Genomic DNA, 18,524 nt, shown 5'->3' with positions numbered 1-18,524 from the left:
GCGCCTCTGTGACGTCACCGGGGCCCCTGGCGTCCTCCGCGCGAATGGCCTTGCCCCGTGGAGGCCGTGACTTTTGACAAGTGAGCCTTAGGCTTTCAGCCTGGACGACGCGACTGCGGGGAAGAGGCGTTGTCGGGCGAGCTCGGAGGACTTGCTTCGCGTTGGGCCTGCCCGGTCCAGCCCGGGTCTCCCGCCCTCGTGGTACCGACCGTGGACCTTCTCACCTCCTCCCTCCTTGCTCCGCCAGTCGGTCCCCAGGATGCCCGGCGTTTCGGCCCGTGGCCTCTCGCATGAGGAGAGAAGGCAACTGGCAGTGAACCTCACCCGCGTCCTAGCGCTCTACCGTTCCATCCTGGACGCCTACATCATTGTGAGGCCACTGGGCTGAGGACCGGGTGCCTCTGGTGGCGGGGGTGGTTAGAAGGCTACTACAGAGGAGATCTGGAGACAGCTTTCAGCTCTTCTGAATTTCAGCCTGTCCAGGAAAGCTGAAGACTAGATGATTCCTCCCCCAGCCTTCTAATAATCAAGTTGTTGGGCTGTGCTGCAATTGCGTGGACCCTAACGAGAAACATACGGGATGTTCCAGAGCATACATGTTCTGGCTTTGAGTACATTTCTGGTTTTGTGGTATAGCGAGCAGTTGAGCTTTGATATTAGACGGAATTGAACTAGAGTGTTGTCTCTACTGTTAACATTGAATTCTTTCTTTACCCTTTCATTCCTATCCTGGTTTTCTAGACTATAAAATTGGTCTCTATCTGGAGGGTCGTGGGGGGGGGGGGAATGAGATAACATGTCAATGTCACCATCTCCAGATTAGAATTTCGCAAGCCGCCATTCATTCATTGATTCCTAGTCTTGCCTCTACCTTCCCAGTGCATCCGAAATTCATCCCCTTTTTCCTCCCTCTCTTTTATTTTGGACACAGGGTTTCACTCTATTTCAGGCTAGTCTGAACCCTTAGTGATCCTCCTGCTTCAGCCCCCTAACTACTGAGATTACAAGAATGAGGCACCACACCTAGCCAAAGATAGAACTTCTCATTGTGAAACCTGTTCTTTTTTGGGGGTCAGGTGGAGTTTGGGGTTTGTGTGTGTGTGTGTGTTTAATTTATTTAACTGTATTTTATGAGCATTGGTGTGAAGGTGTCAGATCCCCTGGAACTGGAGTTACAGACAGTTGTGAGCTGTCCTGTGTGTGCTGGGAATTGAACCCGGGACCTCTGGAAGAGCAGCCAGTGTGTGCCACCACCGCAAGTCACAACCTTGCTTTTTAATTTTGTTTGTTTGTTTGTTTGTTTGTTTCGAGACAGGGTTTCTCAGTGTAGCTTTGGTGTCTGTCTTGGATCTCACTCTGTAGACCAGGCTGGCCTTGAACTCACAGGGAATCGCCTGGCTTTGCCTCCCAAGTGCCAGGATTACAGGCGTGGGCCACCACTGCCCGGCGCTTTTTTAATTTTTTTAATTTTATTTTTATTGATGTGCACATATGTGTGGGTGCCCAGTGAGGCCAGAATAGGGTGTTGGGTCTGGAGCTTGGGTTGTAAGCCCTCGTCCTCAGCAAGAGCAGCAAGTGCTCTTAATTCCTGAGCTATTCCTCCAGCCCCCCTTGCTTCTTGGGTGCTTTAATGGAACACTAATTCTTTAACTCTTAGCTGCATGACCTAGTGTCTGCTGCCCTTCTGTCCCCATCAGCTTTTGTTGTCATCCCCCTGATAACTCCGCAGTCCTTGAGCTGTCTGGAATGTCCCTCCACTAAATGGCAATAAATAGTGTACTGGTGAAAGGAAGTGCTTGGCCAGATGTGGTACCCACTTGTAATCCTAGCACCTGAGAACTAGATTCAGGAGAATCAGGAGTCCAGGTTCACCTGGGCTACAAAACTGTTGTTCGAATCTTAGATGGTCTTTTAATAAAAAACCTAGAGCCAGATATCAGGGTGAAAGCTGAAAGATCAGGGAAGCAGAACAGCCAGCCACTAGTTCTCACCTCTACAAAATCCTTAGCCTAAAGAGAGTGAGTTCCTGTCTCCTCACACCTTATATACCTTTCTCTGCCCTGCCATATTACTTCCTGGGATTAAAGGCATGTGTGCTTCCCAAGCAAAGGCATGAGATCTCAAGTGCTGGCATTAAAGGTGTGTGCCACCACTGCCTGGCTCTGTTTCCTATAATGGATCAATCTCATGTAGCCCAGTGTGGCCTCGAACTCACAGAGATCCAGATGGAGCTTTGCCTCGGGAGTAATAGGATTAAAGGTGTGTGCCACCACTGCCTGACTTCTATGTCTAATCTAGTGGCTGGCTCTTTTTCCTCTGGCAAGTTTATTAGGGTACACAACATATCACCACACAAAACAAGTACCAGACCAGCCTGGACTGGACTATATTACTTAAAAAAAAAAAAAAAAGAAAAGAAAAGAAAAAGAAAGAGAAAAAGGCAGGCCAGGCCTTCGTAATGGTACCTGCCTGTAATCCTACCCCTCAAAAGACAGAGGCAGGTGAATTGCCTTGATTTGCAGCCAGCTGAAACTAGTGTTAAGACTCCTCTCATTCCGCCCCCCACACACATACGTACATACGTACATACATTCATACATACATACATACACACACACACACACACACAGAAAAACACCTACAAGGCTAGTTGGTGGGGAGCTGTAACTTTAGAACAGTGGTTCTCAACCTTCCTAATGCTGCGACCCTTTCATACAGTTCCTCATGTTGTGGGGACCCCCAACCATAAAATTATTTTGTTGCTGCTCTATAACTAATTTTGCTACTGTTAGGAATCGTAATGTAAATACCTGATATGCAAAATATCTAATATGCCACCCCCAAAGAGGTCTCAAACCACAGGTTGAGAACTGCTGCTTTTGAGTAAATGCTTGTCTAGGGCTAGAGAAATGGCGATGTGGTTAAAAGCATGTACTGTGCTGATCTGCGAGCCCTTAATCACAGCACTCGGGAGGCAGAGGCAAGTAGATCTCTGAGTTTGAGGTCAGCCTGGTGTACAAAGTGAGTTCCAGGACAGCCAGGACTGTTACACAAAGAAGCTCTGTCTTGAAACTCCCCACCCAAAAAAAGAAAAAGAAAAAAAGACGTGTACTGCTTTTCCAGAGGACCAGTTCTGTACCCAGCACCCGCACAACTGGTGGCTCACAGCCACCTTAAACCCCACTTCCCGGGGATTTGATACCTCTGGTTTCCATGGACACCTGCATTGATCAATAAAAATCGAGAATCAAATATTGGGGTGAGAACCTGAAAGATCAAGAAGCGACTGCCAGTCCCTTCCTACCTCTTCCATCCAAGATCCTCTCGGCCCTGCCTTACCACTTACTGTCTCCTGTCTGCAGTCCTCCAAACCTCTATGGTCAGCTAGTGGCTAGCTCTGCCCTCTTATTCCAAGCAAGCTTTATTAGTGAGAACACAATCAAAATATCACACAAAACACATAATTAATAATAAAAGTACTTTTGAAATTGAAGGGGTTGTGGTGGTGAACCACTTTGAGCCCCAGGCTAGTGAGGGCTACGGAGTAAAACCTGTCTCAAAAATCCTCTGAACTAAACAAAGTAAATAAACGCTTGCTTAACTGTTTTCAGAATAGTGAAAATATATGTGTGAGTGTTTACTTTTGCTTGTATTTTCTTTACTTGACAACTCTGAACTGAAGTGTTAGCGTACACATTTTTTTTTCCTCTATGGTGTTTACAGTAGTTGTCCACTCAGCTCTCTAACAAAGTTTACATGAATGTTTTGTGGAATGTAGTATTTATGCTAGCTGAAATCATTATTTGCATTAGTTTGCAATTCTGGAGATGGAACCCAAGATCCCGTGCATGCTTATCAAGCACTCTTTGTTGTTGTTTTGTTTATTTTTTGTTCGTTCGTCCTTTCTTTTTTTTGTTTGGTTTGGTTTTTCAAGACAGGGTTTCTCTCTTCAACAGCCCTAGCTATCCTGGAACTAACCTTGTAGATCAGGCTGGCCTGATCTGGCTGTCCCGGAACACTATATAGACCAGGCTGAGCTTGAGCTCACAAAGATCTTCCCACCTCTGCCTCCTGCTTGCTGGGAAAAGGTGTGTGCCATTATGCCAGGCTGCAGACCATTTTCTGGAGGCTGTTTGCCAGAAGACAGGGTAGGTGTTCTTGCTATCGGGTTGTGGAGAGCAGAGTCTGATTCACTGGCAGGTAACTTCTCTAACAACTAAGGCTTTTTAAATTGTTTTTTAATTAGTTGATTATTTCCAGAAGGAGTCTCACTATGTAGAACAGGATGACCTTAAACTCACAGAGGTATTCCTGCCTCCTCCACCTGAGTGCTGGGGTTCTTTGGTGTTCACCACCACGCCTGGTCCCCAAAGCCCCAGAGTTAAAAAGAACAAATGAATGAGTTAAAATACACAGCTGTCTGTATCATAAAATAGCAGGTTACTTAATGGTTATTTGTTAATGCTGTGTGTCAGTCACTGATCATGCTAGGGATACAGATGTGAAAAAAATTGGTCAAGCCAGGCATTGTGGTATATGCCTTGGGGCAGAGGCAGATCTTGGATTCTAGGCCAGCCTTCTACACAGTTCGGTTTCAGGACAGCCAGGGCTACATAGAAAGACCCTGTCTAAAAAAAAAAAAAAAAAAAAAAAGTTAGGTATGGTGGCATACACCTTTAATCCCAAGGAGGCAGAGGCATAGGCCAATATGGTCTATAGAACAAGTTCCAGGACACCCATAGCTACACAGAGAAACCCTGTCTCAAAAAAAGAAACCAACAAACCAAAAAAGAAACTGAATGGAGAAAGCAGACCCAAGTAAATGGGGACATTAAGAGAATGAGAAGTGTGTTCAGAATGCAGTCTCTGTACCACCTGGGCACTAGTGGAGGCTGGGGGCAGACTTGAGCTGATGTAGATGAACAGGACAGACCTGGTGGCATCTGGTTGTTTTGGGCACTAGTGCCAGAGAAAGAAAGTGATGAGGCGGAGAGTTGAGATGGGGCTGAGAAAATGTGAACAGTAGTAGAATTCTTCTGACTGCTTGGCTCCTTCTGCAGGAATTTTTCACCGACAGCCTGTGGAGCACACTCCCCAGCTCATGGCAAGAAGCGCTGGATGGACTAAACCCACCACAGCTGGCCAGCCTGCTGCTGGGGATGCCCAGGGAAGGGGAAGAGATCAGGTATGTGCAAGCAGAGGAGCCTTGTGCTGGGGAAGGAGCGCACTGAGCCGTGTGTTGAGCCCTGTGTAGACAGTCTCATTGGTCTTCCTGGGCTGCCAGGTCATAAGCTTGTACACTCACAATGTGATTGTGGGCTATTCACCGGCAGCCTGGGCTGGACTATCTCAGGTACAGGTCCGTGTGGCCACTCACCCTGCTGGCCCTGAAGTCCACAGCCTGTGCCCTTGCCTTTACCCGGACACCTGGCTTTCAGACTCCATCAGAGTTCCTGGAGAACCCCAGCCAAAGCTCCCGACTAACCGCGCCTTTTCGGAAACATGTCAAGCCCAAGAAGCAGCATGAGATCCGGAGGCTGGGAGAGGTGAGGAGATTGCTAGAGGCTGGGCTGTCTGAGAACCTGTGGGTGAGGAAGGCACGTGGCCCTTGCTGCATGTGCAGGAACCAGCGACTGCAGAAGTCCCCCTCCCTCCAGACACGCTAGGATCCCATCTTGTTGGTGCTGGGAGGCTTTCCTATCTGTTTTCTGGGTTGGCTGGCAGCTGTGGGGGGGACGGTTTTACCCCTGTTCACTTCAGTCAGTTTTTGGTTTCACAGCCCACAGGGTTCTTGCTCTTGAGTCATTGACTTAAGGAGCAAGCAGACTAGGCTAGACACTTACCATCATTCTCAATTCTGGTTTGACATCTCGTGTCTCTGTGGCACCCTCAGTGTTTCCTTCTGTCCCCTTGGCTCATCTACCATCCTTATGGCTTCAGGAGTCAGTGCCAAGAAGAGACTTTTGTTTCCTCTTCTTTCAGTTGGTGAAGAAGCTGAGTGATCTCACTGGCTGCACCCAGGTTGTGGATGTGGGCTCAGGCCAGGTGAGCCAGACTCTCAACATATTATCTATTTGAGAAGGCAGATTAGCAGGCCGAATGCCCATGGAAGCAGGTGCTGAGAAGTGGTGGGGGAAAGGAAGCCTTTGGTGGGCCTGGGACCCAGTTGTCTACACCACTGCTAGGGTGACAGTCAATGGGGCACTGAACAGTGTGGTTCTCCCTCGTGACTCCAGGGCCATCTCTCCCGTTTCATGTCTCTCGGGCTGGGGCTGATGGTTAAGAGCCTTGAAGGAAATCAGAGGCTGGTAGAGAGAGCCCAGCACCTAGACCAGGAGCTTCTGCAGACTCTAGACAAAATGGAGAAGAAGCACCCAAAGGTAAGCTGCCCTTCTTGCAGCCTGCACTGCAGGGGCCCTGTGCTTGGGGGAACTACATATTAAAACTCACTTTCTACTTCCAAGTTTCTCAGTTCGAGATGGTCGTGATTTATTTCTGCTACTTTTTGTCCCTTCCCCAAAGCATCCCCATATCTCCAAGGCATTTCTAGTTTGTATAAGTGATTTCCACACCAGTATGTTCTCATGGTAAACTATTGATGTGGCCAGATGGGTGTTATTAGTGGCTGTGCTAGGGACGGAACCCAGTGCCAGTAGCTCTATCACTAACACGTAGGTGTGAGACTCATTACCAACAAGAAATAGAAGAGCTGGGATACAGCTCAGTGGTAGGACAGTTGCCTAAGCATTCATCCCGCTCCGAGTTCCATTCTCAGCACCACCAAAAGAGAAAGGGAAACTGAGCTAGGTATGGTGGTACATGCCTGTAATCCCGGCACTGGGAAGGCAGGGACAGGGTTCATGCAGATTTGCTGGCTTGTTTAACATAATGAGCTCCAGGTCAGAAAGAGCTGCAAAGACCTAGTGTCACCCCTACCCTACCCAAAAGAAAAAGAAAAATGACAGGCAAAATGAAAAGTCTTCAGTCTGAAATGATGGTCTCGTGTGGTTCACAGTCTAGCTCTCTAGTGCCCAGCTTCTCTCCCATATAACTCAGAAGACAGGGTCACTCTGGTGGCCTGAGGATAGCCACCCAACTTTGCATCTGCCTTTTTTTTTTTCTCTCCCAACAGGTGGTGCAAAGAGGCCCCCGCCACTCCCCCCGCCACGTGGTTCAGTGGGTCAGCTCCACAGCCCTGTGTGAGGAGCTTCTGCTTCCTCTGGAGACACCAGGCCAGGGTAGTACCCGCCTGCTACTCACAGGCCTCCATGCTTGTGGGGATCTGAGTGTTGCCTTGCTGAAACACTTCTGCTGCTGTTCTGAAGTGGTGGCCCTGGCCTCAGTGGGCTGCTGCTACATGAAACTCAGTGACCCTGGCAGCTACCCGCTGAGTCAGTGGGTGGCTGGGCTGCCTGGCCACGAACTCCCCTACAGGCTCCGGGAGGGGGCCTGCCACGCCCTGGAGGACTACGCGGAGAGGCTACAGAAAGCAAGCCCTGGCCTGCAAACACACTGCTTCCGTGCGGCACTAGAGACAGTCATCCGACATGTCTGCCCTGAACTTCGGAGGCCTGGCGTGCAAGGAATCCCCAGGGCCCACGAACTCAAGATTGAAGAGTGAGGTCTGGGGAGGCTCCCCACTTATCCCCACTTGTTAGCACAGCCAAAGAAAATGTGTGAGCCCAGAGGAATGGCATGAACTTCTCTAACCAGGGGCACTGCTCCAAATTCCTCTGAAAAAAATTGTCCTCCTAGGGCTAGGAATGCAACTCAGTTGGTAGAATACTTGTCTAGCATGCATGAGCCTAGGTTCAATTCCCAGCACTGTATAAATTGAGGGTGATGATGACCACCTGTAACCCTAGCACTGGGGACATGGCAGGAGAATCAGAAGGTCAAGGTTATCCCAAGTTCTTTTTTTTTTTTTTTTTTTTTTTTTGTTTGGTTTTTTGAGACAGGGTTTCACTGTAACATCCTTGGCTATCCTGGAAACTAACTGTAGACCAGGCTGGCCTCGAACTCACAGAGGTCCACCTGCCTCTGTCTCCGGAGTGCTGGGATTAAAGGCATGCACCACTGCCTGTTGCACAGTTCTTTTTTTTTTTTTTAAGCTCTGGAAATCATCAAATCCAGGACTTTGTACATGCTAGGTAATCAAGTACTTCTATTACTAAGCTAACTATTACATCAGTCCAATAGTTTATAACTACTAAAAATATGGCTAACTTGTAAAAGACTAGATGAAAATAAATTTGGGGACTGTTTGCCATTGAACAGGTAACTCACAGCCTGAGAAACATTATTTAAGTGAGTATAGTGGCATATGTCTGTGACCACAGCACTCTGGCTCTCGAGTCAAGGATGAGGACTACTTCCATTTTATTTTGAAGACAACCTGGACTACAGAGTGAGACCATGTCTAAAAAACACAAAACAGGTAGGCATAGTAGCTCATGCCTTTAATTCTAGCACTTGGAAAGTAGAGGCAGGTGGATCTCTTGAATTTGAGGCCAGCCTGGTCTGCAGAGCAAGTTCCAGGATAGCTAGACTACACAGAGAAACCCTGTCTGGAAAAACCAAAAATAAAAATAAATAAAATGCCTATTTAAGCAAATCAAAGTAGGAATCAGCTTTGAGACAAAAGTTTGAGTGGGGGATGGAAGTTTCTAGAGTTAACTGTATTATGGCTGGTCCCACAGATACGTGCAACAAGGGTTACAGCGAGTAGGTCTGGACCCTCAGCTGCCGCTGGATCTGGCTGCCCTTCGGGCCCAGCAGGCCCAAGAGAATCGTGTGGTGGCCTTCTTCAGCTTGGCCCTCCTGCTGGCCCCACTGGTGGAGACACTGATTCTACTAGACCGGCTGCTCTATCTCCAAGAGCAAGGTGAGTCCTTATCTAGTTTGCTGGGCCTGGACACCACCTAGTGAGGGGGGCATTTGTTAACAAATGTGGATTCCTAGCAGCACCTTCCCCCTAGACTGGTTTTTGTTGTTTGAATCTTAGATGGTTTTTTTATTAAAAAACCCAGAGCCAGATATCAGGGTGAAAGCTGAAAGATCAGGGAAGCAGAACAGCCAGCCACTAGTGTGGTGGTATTGTGTTCCCCAAAATATTGTGTACTCTAATAAATTTATCTGGGGTCAGAGAACAGACAGCCACTAGATACAAAGGCTAGAAAATGGTGGCACTCACACCTTTAATCCTAGCATTCCAGAGATAGAAATCCCTCTGGATCTCTGTGAGTTCAAGGCCACATTGGAAATAGCCAAGCATGGTGACACACGACTTTAATCCCAGGAAGTGATGGTAGAAAGGAGAAAGGTATATGAGGCGTGAGGACCAGAAACTAGAAGGCATTTGGCTGGTTAAGCATTTGGCTGGTTAAGCTTCAGGCTTTTAAGCAGCAGTTCAGCGGAGAGCCATTGGGATGAGGACACAGAAGCTTCCAGTCTGAGGAAACAGGACCAGCTGAGGAATTGGCAAGGTGAGATAGCTGTGGCTTGTTCTGTCTCTCTGATCAACCAGCATGGACCCCAATACCTCGCCTTAGGTTTGATTTTATTAATAAGAACTTTTAAGATTCCTACTACACACTAGTTCTCACCTCTACAAAATCCTCAGCCTAAAGAGAGTGAGTTCCTGTTTCCTCACGCCTTATATACCTTTCTCTGCCCTGCCATATTACTTCCTGGGATTAAAGGCATGTGTGCTTCCCAAGCAAAGGCATGAGATCTCAAGTGCTGGGATTAAAGGTGTGTGCCACCACTACATGGTTCTGTTTCTCTCCTATAATGGATCAATCTCATATAGCTCAGTGTGGCCTTGAACTCACAGAAATCCAAATGGATTTCTTCCTTCCTGAATGATTGGATTAAAGGTGTGTGCCACCACTGCCTGACTTCTATGTCTAATCTAGTTGCTGGCTCTTTTCCTCTGATCCTCAGGCAAGTTTATTAGGGTACACAATGTATCACCACAGGTTTTGGTTTTAAGATTTGTGTGTGTGTACACACACCTCATGCTTTGGGGTGTTTAATCCCCTGGACTGGAGTGGCAAGCAGTTGTGAGCCATCCAATGTGGGTCTTAGGAAGCAAACTTAAGTACAGTGGAAGAGCAGCAAGCATTCTTAACCACTGAACCCTGTCCAGCACCAGTGTCCCAGGCATTGAGAAAGCACATGAGCTACCTCTCAAGCTCGTGTTCTCTTTGGAATAAGGAGCTGTGCTATTGGATAGGCAGGAGGGCCTGGGTTGACTTGTTTCCCTTCTAATTAACTCTCACTTTCTCCTAGGCTTCTATGCTGAGCTCTTGCCCATCTTCAGCCCTGAACTCTCGCCCAGAAATCTGGTTCTGGTGGCTACCAAGACACCCCTAGGTCAGGCCTTCTCTGTTCTTGAGACTGAAGACAGCTAGCTGATAGTCCAGAACCACAGAGTGCCAATGTGGTCAGTACATCTTACTGTTTCGAGTGCCTGCGTCCTGCGGGATTCTGGCTGTCTGCAAACTTCAGGTTTATACCCTTTCTCCCTTCATATGTAATGTTCTGTGTAATTTTTATTTATTAAAACTTTTAAAGCCAGGCAGTGGTGGCATATGCCTTTAATTCCAGCACTTGGGAGGCAGAGACAGGCAGATCTCTGAGTTCAAGGCCAGCCTGGTCTACAGAGTGAATTCCAGGACAGCCAGGGCTGTTATACAGAGAAACCTTGTCATGAAAAACCAGAACAAAAAAACAAAAAACAAAAAACAAAAAAACAAAACAAAACAAAAAAAAAACTTTTAAGATTTAACTCCTGGTTCTGTAAATAGGGAAAAGGACAAGGGGTCTCCCTGTTTCTACCCCTAAACATTGCAGGACCTGTCCTGGGAAGGCTACCATCTACCCAGTCTGTCCTGACGAGAAGAAAAGCTGCACCATACCTGGGCTCCCCAAAATGCGAGCACTTGGGGAAGGAAGAGGGGCAGGCCAGCAGCTGCACTCAGGGCTCTTTATTGGTGTTGGAGGAGGAGGCCTGCCCACCCTCAAGGTGAAGACTGAGTATGCAAAAGCAGCACTCTCAGGCTCAATACCAATAAACCTTCTTGTGTCTTCGAGTCTCCTGGATCCCCATTGCCTCCATCACCTCTTCTTCTAGTGTCTTTAGCCGGGGCACATAAGTTCTTTCTAGAGCATCTTCCACTGATGTGTCCTTGGGGCCATCTGTCGAGTCAGAAGGAAATGATGAGTTTGCCAACTGTTTATTTCCTGCAGTGTTGGGGATAGAACCCATGACCTTGCACACTGCTAGGCAAGCGCTCTACCACCAAGCTACATTCCTAGCCCCACCAACTTCCCTTTTCCTGTCACACCTCACATCCCTGTCTTCTTCCTACCCATCCCCAGCTTACCAGTCCATGTTTCTGGGACAATGCCATCTTCTCTAGGAAATTCAGGTTTGGGGATAATTCTCCCAGATCTTGTGGAGACTCGAACCCGCTCTCCTTCCTCAGTAAATCTCCACTGGATCTCAGTGGGTTTCCTGGTAAATAGAAAAAATGAGTCTAACTTAGAGCCAGATCTCTGTACCACCCTCCAACCCAAAACTGAAGGCAGTGGCTGAGAACACTAGATTACCACCTTTGTTTCTGTCAGGTTACTGACAGAATTGTGTGCAAGAAACAGACCTCACTGAGCAGTGCTGGTGCATACTTTAATCCCAGCACTCAGGAGGCAGACAGATCTCTGAGTTCCAGGACAGCCTGATCTACAGAGTGAGTGCCAGGACAGCCAGAGCTACACAGAGCTACACCCTGCCTCAAAATCCCCACATACTGCCCCAAAAAGGAAACAGACCCCCTGAGCTCCAGCATATCCAACACACCATTCTCATGTGATAAATGGGTCTGCCCAACACCTGTGTGGACTTGAGTTAGAAGCCCCTTGACCAGAGGCCTCTGTGCTTGCCTGTCCTCAGGGTCCACCAGCTTGACCTGGTTATGAAGCAGGGGAACTTCACTGGGGATCATGGTCCCTGGGTGATCCTTGGTTCCGCCAATGTAGTGGAAACGCTGTCCAAGAGAAGGCAGTATCAGAAAACAATGTGTGAGGAGGGAATTTACCTACTACTGCTAAGCACACTCAGCCCAAGCCCAGCTGTACAGTCTGCCCCTCAGCCAGTTTCCTGTCTCTGCATGCTGCTCGTAGGGGGACAGATGGGGAAGACGTCTCAGTTCTCCATCATCCTTCCACTCACCGTGTTCAGCCCCTCCAGGACAACACAGTTCTGCTCTCGAATGACCTGAACCACTTTGCCCTGCTTCCCAGCGTCCTTGCCTTCTAAGATCTCCACCTGCAGGAAGACGAGAGGACAAGGGCAGGAAACTGTGGCCCAGCCACCTTTCTGTCGCTCTGTCCTGAGGTTCTCACCATGTCTCCACAGAACAGGTGCCAGTCTTCCTCAGAGATGGGCTCTACTGCCATTGGGCGCCGCCTGCTCCACTGGGGATTCCTCTTGTCTGATAGGGAGCCTGGACGGTTCATCCCATAGCGGTGGTGGAGACTGGGAGTGGCTTTGGATGCCAAGGCCAGCAGGGCCGAAAGACGCATGGTTAGATGTAAGAAACCTCAGCAGTGAAAGACTCAAAAACTCCGTCAGCTATGAGTCAAGAGAAACAGAATGAAGATTCGAACTAAGGGAGAAACTTTTATTTTTTTTTATTTATTTTTGTTTTATGTGCATTGGTGTTTTGACTGCATGTATGTCTGTGTGAAGATATCAGGTTCCACCGGGCGGCGGCGGCAGCGGCGGCGGCGGCGGCGGCGGCGGCGGCGGCGGCGGCGGCGGCGGCGGCGGCGGCGGCGGCGCACGCCTTTAATCCCAGCACTCGGGAGGCAGAGGCAGGCGGATCTCTGTGAGTTCAAGGCCAGCCTGGGCTACTAAGTGAGTTCCAGGAAAGGTGCAGAGCTACACAAGAGAAACCCTGTCTCAGAAAAAAAACCAAAAAAAAGAAAAAGAAAAAGAAAAAGATATCAGGTTCCTTGGAACTGGAGTTACAGGCAGTTGTGAGTCACCACGTGGGTGCTGGGGAATGAACCCGGGTCCTCTGGAAGAGCAATCCATGCTCTTAACCACTCAGCCATCTCTCCAGTCCCTCGTTTGTTTTTTGGGAAAGGGTCTCACTAGGTAGCTCTGGCTGACCTAGAACTCACTATGTAGACCAGGCTGGTCTTGAACTCTCAAATCCATCTGCTTCTGTCTCCTTTCCTAGTACCAGGACTAAAAGTGTATACCACCATACACAACCCGGGAATGTTATTGAAGTATCGACTTTCTAGCGCAGTGGACTTCATCTCACTGACTCTTCTCACAAGTTATCTTTACAGATGAGAAAACAATGAGTTCATGTGTTATCCATGGTGATAGAGCTACTATGGGGTGGGGGGTCTCTATTCAAACTCCATATATCTGACTTCACTGAGGCCACCAGGCGGTGGGGGCCCATGCCTTTAATCCCAGCACTGGGAAGGCAGAGGCAGGCGGATCTCTGAGTTTGAGGCCAGCCTGGTCTACAGAGAAAGTTTCAGGACAGCCAGGGCTACACAGAGAAACTTGTTTCAAAAAAACAAAAAACAAAAAAAGAAAAAAAAAATCACTGAGGCCAAGGGCCACACTATCTAGCTCCTTGAATCGCTATCTCAGGAGAGCTTGGCACTTAAGATACACTTAAGACAGTTATTAAATGAATGCATGAACAGCAGGGCAGGAGGGAATCGGGCAATGGAGGAGAGCACCAGGACAGCACGAAGGCAAGCAGCCACGAGGCAAGGCCAACAGTGGTGGCAGGGCTAAGAACAGCTTACAGTGGGCCTAAGTGACAGGCCCAGACCTTCACACATTGACTCCATGATGGAAGTACCGTTCAGGCCATAAAACTCAGCACACAGACACTACCACCAGCTGTCTGACATGAAAACCAAAACCTAATCTATCAAAGTCCAGAGTTCTGGGAAAGTCTCTAAATGTACTAACCTTGCTTTTTGGTTTCGTAGTTCTGCTTTTGGCTAATTGTTATTGTTAACTGTGTAGCCGTGTTAGTTAAGTCTTCTAGGTATACATAGATATATTTCAGATAGATAGGTAATCTTCAAACACTTCATAGACCTAGAGAATATGGCATTTAAATAACTTAAAATTCTGTTGACGTGAGACACAATTGCTCCTGGCTGCACCAATTTGATCCCGAGAGAATGTTGGGCTTCTAAGACATCTCCATTTGGAAGTTTGTCTTCTTGGCACAAAATGGCCTACTGGGCAAAGAACTGCCCTTGCCTTGATGGCTGACAGTACAAATGCAATGCTGTCCTTTCTGGACAAGCGGGACACAAGGAAAGCGACCACTGTACTCTGCCAAGACAGGGTCAGAATTCCTGCTTCTGAAAATGGTCTGTCAGATACTCTAGGCCTGTAGCCATTTTGCACCAACAATGCTGAGAAACATTAGGTGACTGTCCAGGCTGCCAGCTGTCTTGGTCTACTCTTGCAAGATTCCCGAAAGTTGCTTGCATCCATCTACCATTTCTCAGGTACCATTATGTTCCTTCTCAGGTCTTTGATGTGGTTAAAGACTAGATAGTTGTAATTTCCTCAGTTATGATAAAAGATAAGTTAGATATAAAACCTTAAACTCACAAATATAAGATAGATAGGATATCTTCTTTAATATTGTAACTGCAATTCTTGCTTGGTAATTTTGTTATATGTAATTTTACCATGTTAAAGTTAAAACCTTCCTTTTTAAAAAAAGAAGAAAAGGGGAAGTGCTGTGGATATCATTCTATATAAATAAAACACTGATGGCCAGTGACCAGGCAGGAAGTATAGGCGGGACAAGGAGAGAGGAGAATTGGGGAAACAGGAAGGAGGAGAGACACTGAAGCCACCGCCAGGAGAAGCTGCATGTCAAGATGCCGGTAAGCCACCAGCCACGTGGCAAGGTATAGATTTATAGAAATGGGTTAATTTAAGATATAAGAACAGTTAGCAAGAAGCCTGCCACGGCCATACAGTTTATAAGTAATATAAGCGTCTGAGTGATTATTTTGTACGTGGATTGTGGAACTACATGGCTTGGTGGAACCTGGAGAGAAGCCCTCCAGCAACACCCGTTGAATAATTTGGTGAGACCCTGTCTCAAAAAGTAAAAAAGGGAGCTAAAGAGACGGCTCAGCATTTAAGAACACTTGTTCCTGCTGTGGAATAATCCTTCTGTACACTGTGAATATGTATTGCTCTCATTGGTTAATAAAGAAGCTGATTGGCCTATAGCAAGACAGGATAAAGTTAGGACAATCAAACTGAGGTTGCTGGGATGAGGGGTGGAGTCAGAGGAGATGCCACTCAGCTGCCGAGGGAGCAGGATATGAAGAAAATGAGGTAACCAGCCATGAGCCACAAGACAAAGCATGGATAAGAAATATGGGTTAATTTAAATAGCTAATAACACACCTGAGCTATCAGCCAAGCATTTATACTTTATATTAAGCCTCTGAGTGATTATCTGACAGCAGCTGTGGACAGGAAAATTCCACCTACATGTTCCTCTTCTAGAGGACCTGCATTTGATTCCCAGCAACCCACATGGTGTTTCATGACCACATGTGACCCTAGTTCCAGAGGATCCAATGCCCTCTTCAGGCCTTTATAGGCATCAGGCATGCATGTAATGCATATACATACATGTACCCAAAGCACTCATTTAAAAAAATGAATAAATCCAATTTTAAAAAAATGGTAAAATGAAGCCAGGCAGTGGTGGCGCATGCCTTTAATCCCAGCACTTGGGAGGCAGACTCAGGCGGATCTCTGTGAGTTCAAGGCCAGCCTGGTCCACAGAGCAAGATCCAGGACAGCCACCAAAACTACATGGAGAAACCCTGTCTCAAAAAAAAAAAGGTAAAAAGAGCCAGATGTGGTAGTGCACACCTGTAATAGCAACACTTGGTAAGTAAGAGCAAAAAGACCATAAGTTTGAGGCTTGAGGCTAGGCTGGGCTACATAGAAAAACCTTGACTTTTAATTATTTAAAAAATTTTTTTTTAAAGATTTATTTTATGTATCTGAGTGCTCTATCTGCATGTACACCTTTAAGCCAGAAGAGGGCATCAAATCCCACTATACATGGTTGTGAGCCACCCTGTGGTTGCTGGGAATTGAACTCAGGACCTCTGAAAGAGCAGCCAGTGCTCTTAACCTCTGAGCCATCTCTCTAGCTCCCAACTTTTAAATATTTTATTAGATGGGAGTGTTGTTTTTTTTTTTTTTTTAACTCTTCTTTCTTTGGCTGTTTGGAGGCCCTACCACACAGCTCTCAAATAAATCACACAGAGGCCTATTCTTTCTTATAAATGCCCAGCCTCATCTTGGCTTATTTCTAGCCAGCTTTCCTTAATTTAAATTATCCCATCTACCTTTTGCCTCTGGGACTTTTCTTTCTCTTACTTCTGTGTGTCCTACTCCATGGCTGGCTGGCTGGCCCCTAGTGTTCTCCTCTCCTTCTCTTGCTCCTTCCATTCTCCCAGATTTCTTCTTTTATTCTCTACCTGCCAGCCCTGCCTATCCTTTCTCCTGCTTTGCTATTGGCTGTTCAGTTCTTTATTAGACCAATCAGGTGTTTCAGACAGACAAAGTAACATAGCTTCACAGAGTTAAACAAATGCAACATAAAAGAATGCAACATGCCAGGCAATGGTGGCACACTCCTTTAATCCCAGCACTCGGGAGGCAAAGGCAGGTGGACCTTCTGTGAGTTTGAGGCCAGCCTGGACTACAGAATGAGTTCCAGGACAGCCAAGGTTATACAAAGAAACCCTGTCTCGAAAAACCAAAAAATAAATTAGTTAAAAATAAAGAATCAATGAGTGCAGTAGGACATACCTTTTATCCCAGCACTTGGGTGGCAGATCTTAGTGAGTTCAAGGCCAACCTGGTCTATATAATGAGTTCTGGGCCAGCTAACACTACATAATGAGACCCTGTCTCAACAAACAAAAATAAAATAAAATGCTAAGTGTGATGACTCATGCCTCGGGAGTCAGAAGCATAAGGATTACTATGCGTTCAAGGCCAGCCTGCCCTATACAGTACCTACAGACTAGTCTGAGCTACAAGGTGCGACCCATCTGAATCAAAACAACCAAGTAAAAAGGTTCAATGCAGAATGCTAACCTAGCATGCAGTGAGCTTTATAAATAGCTGCTGCTGCTAGCCTGGTACCACGCTAAGCAGCATCTCACAGAAGCCTAAGGGCAGCGATGAAATTGCTCTTGGGCTCGTCACTGGGTTTCTGTTTTTGTGTGCTGTGTGCTATGTGTGTGTGTGTGGTCATCAAACTTGGCGACTCACGTATGATGGACAAGTAATTTTTGTGTAAGTGGGCTACTCCTCCCTTCTTTATACATCTCAGGATAGGAGATGGGGGAAAGCCCAGTGTTATCCATGATGCTGGAGGAGCACAAGGGCTTAAATACTTCTATTCAGATCCAACGCACTGAATCTAAGGACCTGGCAAGTCCAAAACTGACTGAGAATTTCAACGTATTTGGTCTTCACAAGTACTCAGGAAGTATCATTAAGATCCTGTTCACTAACACGAAGAACAGGCCTAAGGCGGCTTCTTGCCTTGTCCTAGTTAACGCAGCTTCACCGGAGCGTGTGTGTCTCAAAAAATCCTTAAGGCTGGTTCAGTCCCTCCAGGCCTGAGTGAGGCTCTGGGAGGAGAAAGCAGGCCCGGACACGCCCCCCTCCATGTTTCCCTCGGCTCCCCACACCACCGGATGCTAGTGCCACTTCCGCGGGGGGAGCTTTCTTCTCCAAGCAAGCACTCGGGGCAAGGCCTCAAGGACTTCCTCTGTCAGACTCACCCAGATCCAAGGATAGCTCCAACCTCCTAGTAAAGAGAAACCCAAGGAGGAGGACTGCGCCCCAATTTAAGGCTAGGAAAAGGGAAGTCCCTTCGAGTATCCGCCTCCTGGGGACCACCGGCGACCAGCGGGCTCACCTTTCCCAATCTTTCTTAGCACGTGGGTGCTGCTCTGGCCGTCTCCGCCCACTGGATTTCTGGGAGATGTAGTCTAATAGCAGAGCGGACGCTCAAGAACGCAGCGAGCCTCTCAGCTTGCTGGGAACTGTATTCCGTCGCTACAAAATGACCTGAAAACAGGAAATTTGGCCAAAAGTAGGAAATCTCGAGGGTGAGAAGCATGTCGGGAACTGAAGGCGAAAGATAGGCGGGTTCGCTGGGTACTTTCCTGTAAGTGCTCTGCGTGGTGGCCACTGGGAGTTGTAGTTCACAAAGAACATGGCTCCATTTTCTAGGTGGTTAGGAGTTCTGAGTAAAAGCAAAGGGATTCATTTCTAGGTGGGATTACAGCCATTATGTCCTGGCTCTTCGCTGCTTGAGGGACCAGGGCAGATTAAAAAACTGCCCCACCTTTGTAGAGGAAAGGATAATCGTGGGTCCTTCGGATACTAGATGAGCTAATCA

General features: G+C 47.4%; 2 protein-coding genes across 7 annotated transcripts; one reads left to right on the top strand and one right to left on the bottom strand.

The window, feature by feature from the left end:
- The first annotated feature begins 28 nt into the window (after positions 1-28).
- Positions 29-10,581, top strand: Mettl25b (methyltransferase like 25B). 5 transcript variants are annotated; one of them, XM_006976409.4, is made up of 8 exons: positions 29-370; positions 5,061-5,185; positions 5,354-5,546; positions 5,983-6,045; positions 6,237-6,380; positions 7,133-7,617; positions 8,700-8,884; positions 10,294-10,581. In XM_006976409.4, the coding sequence occupies exons 1-8, from the start codon at positions 260-262 to the stop codon at positions 10,413-10,415; spliced, it is 1,428 nt and encodes a 475-aa protein (XP_006976471.1). In that variant the 5' UTR covers positions 29-259; the 3' UTR covers positions 10,416-10,581. The 5 variants fall into 5 exon arrangements, with proteins under 5 accessions (XP_006976471.1, XP_015850781.1, XP_076430501.1 ...); XM_015995295.3 differs by having other exon boundaries at positions 116-370; positions 5,334-5,546; XM_076574386.1 differs by lacking the exon at positions 29-370 and adding an exon at positions 3,952-4,200 and having other exon boundaries at positions 5,439-5,546.
- Positions 10,582-10,976: 395 nt separating this feature from the next.
- Mrpl24 (mitochondrial ribosomal protein L24) lies at positions 10,977-18,190 on the bottom strand. 2 transcript variants are annotated; one of them, XM_006976411.4, is made up of 6 exons: positions 18,039-18,190; positions 12,409-12,637; positions 12,236-12,331; positions 11,947-12,050; positions 11,391-11,521; positions 10,977-11,202 (listed from the first exon to the last, which is right to left on the bottom strand). In XM_006976411.4, exons 2-6 carry the CDS (start codon positions 12,586-12,588, stop codon positions 11,066-11,068), a joined length of 648 nt encoding a protein of 215 aa, XP_006976473.1. In that variant the 5' UTR covers positions 12,589-12,637; positions 18,039-18,190; the 3' UTR covers positions 10,977-11,065. The 2 variants fall into 2 exon arrangements, with proteins under 2 accessions (XP_006976473.1, XP_006976472.1); XM_006976410.4 differs by having other exon boundaries at positions 17,902-18,044.
- Positions 18,191-18,524: the final 334 nt, after the last annotated feature.

This window comes from Peromyscus maniculatus, chromosome 6 (genome assembly GCF_049852395.1).
Source record: "Peromyscus maniculatus bairdii isolate BWxNUB_F1_BW_parent chromosome 6, HU_Pman_BW_mat_3.1, whole genome shotgun sequence".
Lineage (NCBI taxonomy): Eukaryota > Metazoa > Chordata > Mammalia > Rodentia > Cricetidae > Peromyscus > Peromyscus maniculatus.
This window is presented reverse-complemented; position numbering and strand designations above follow the sequence as displayed.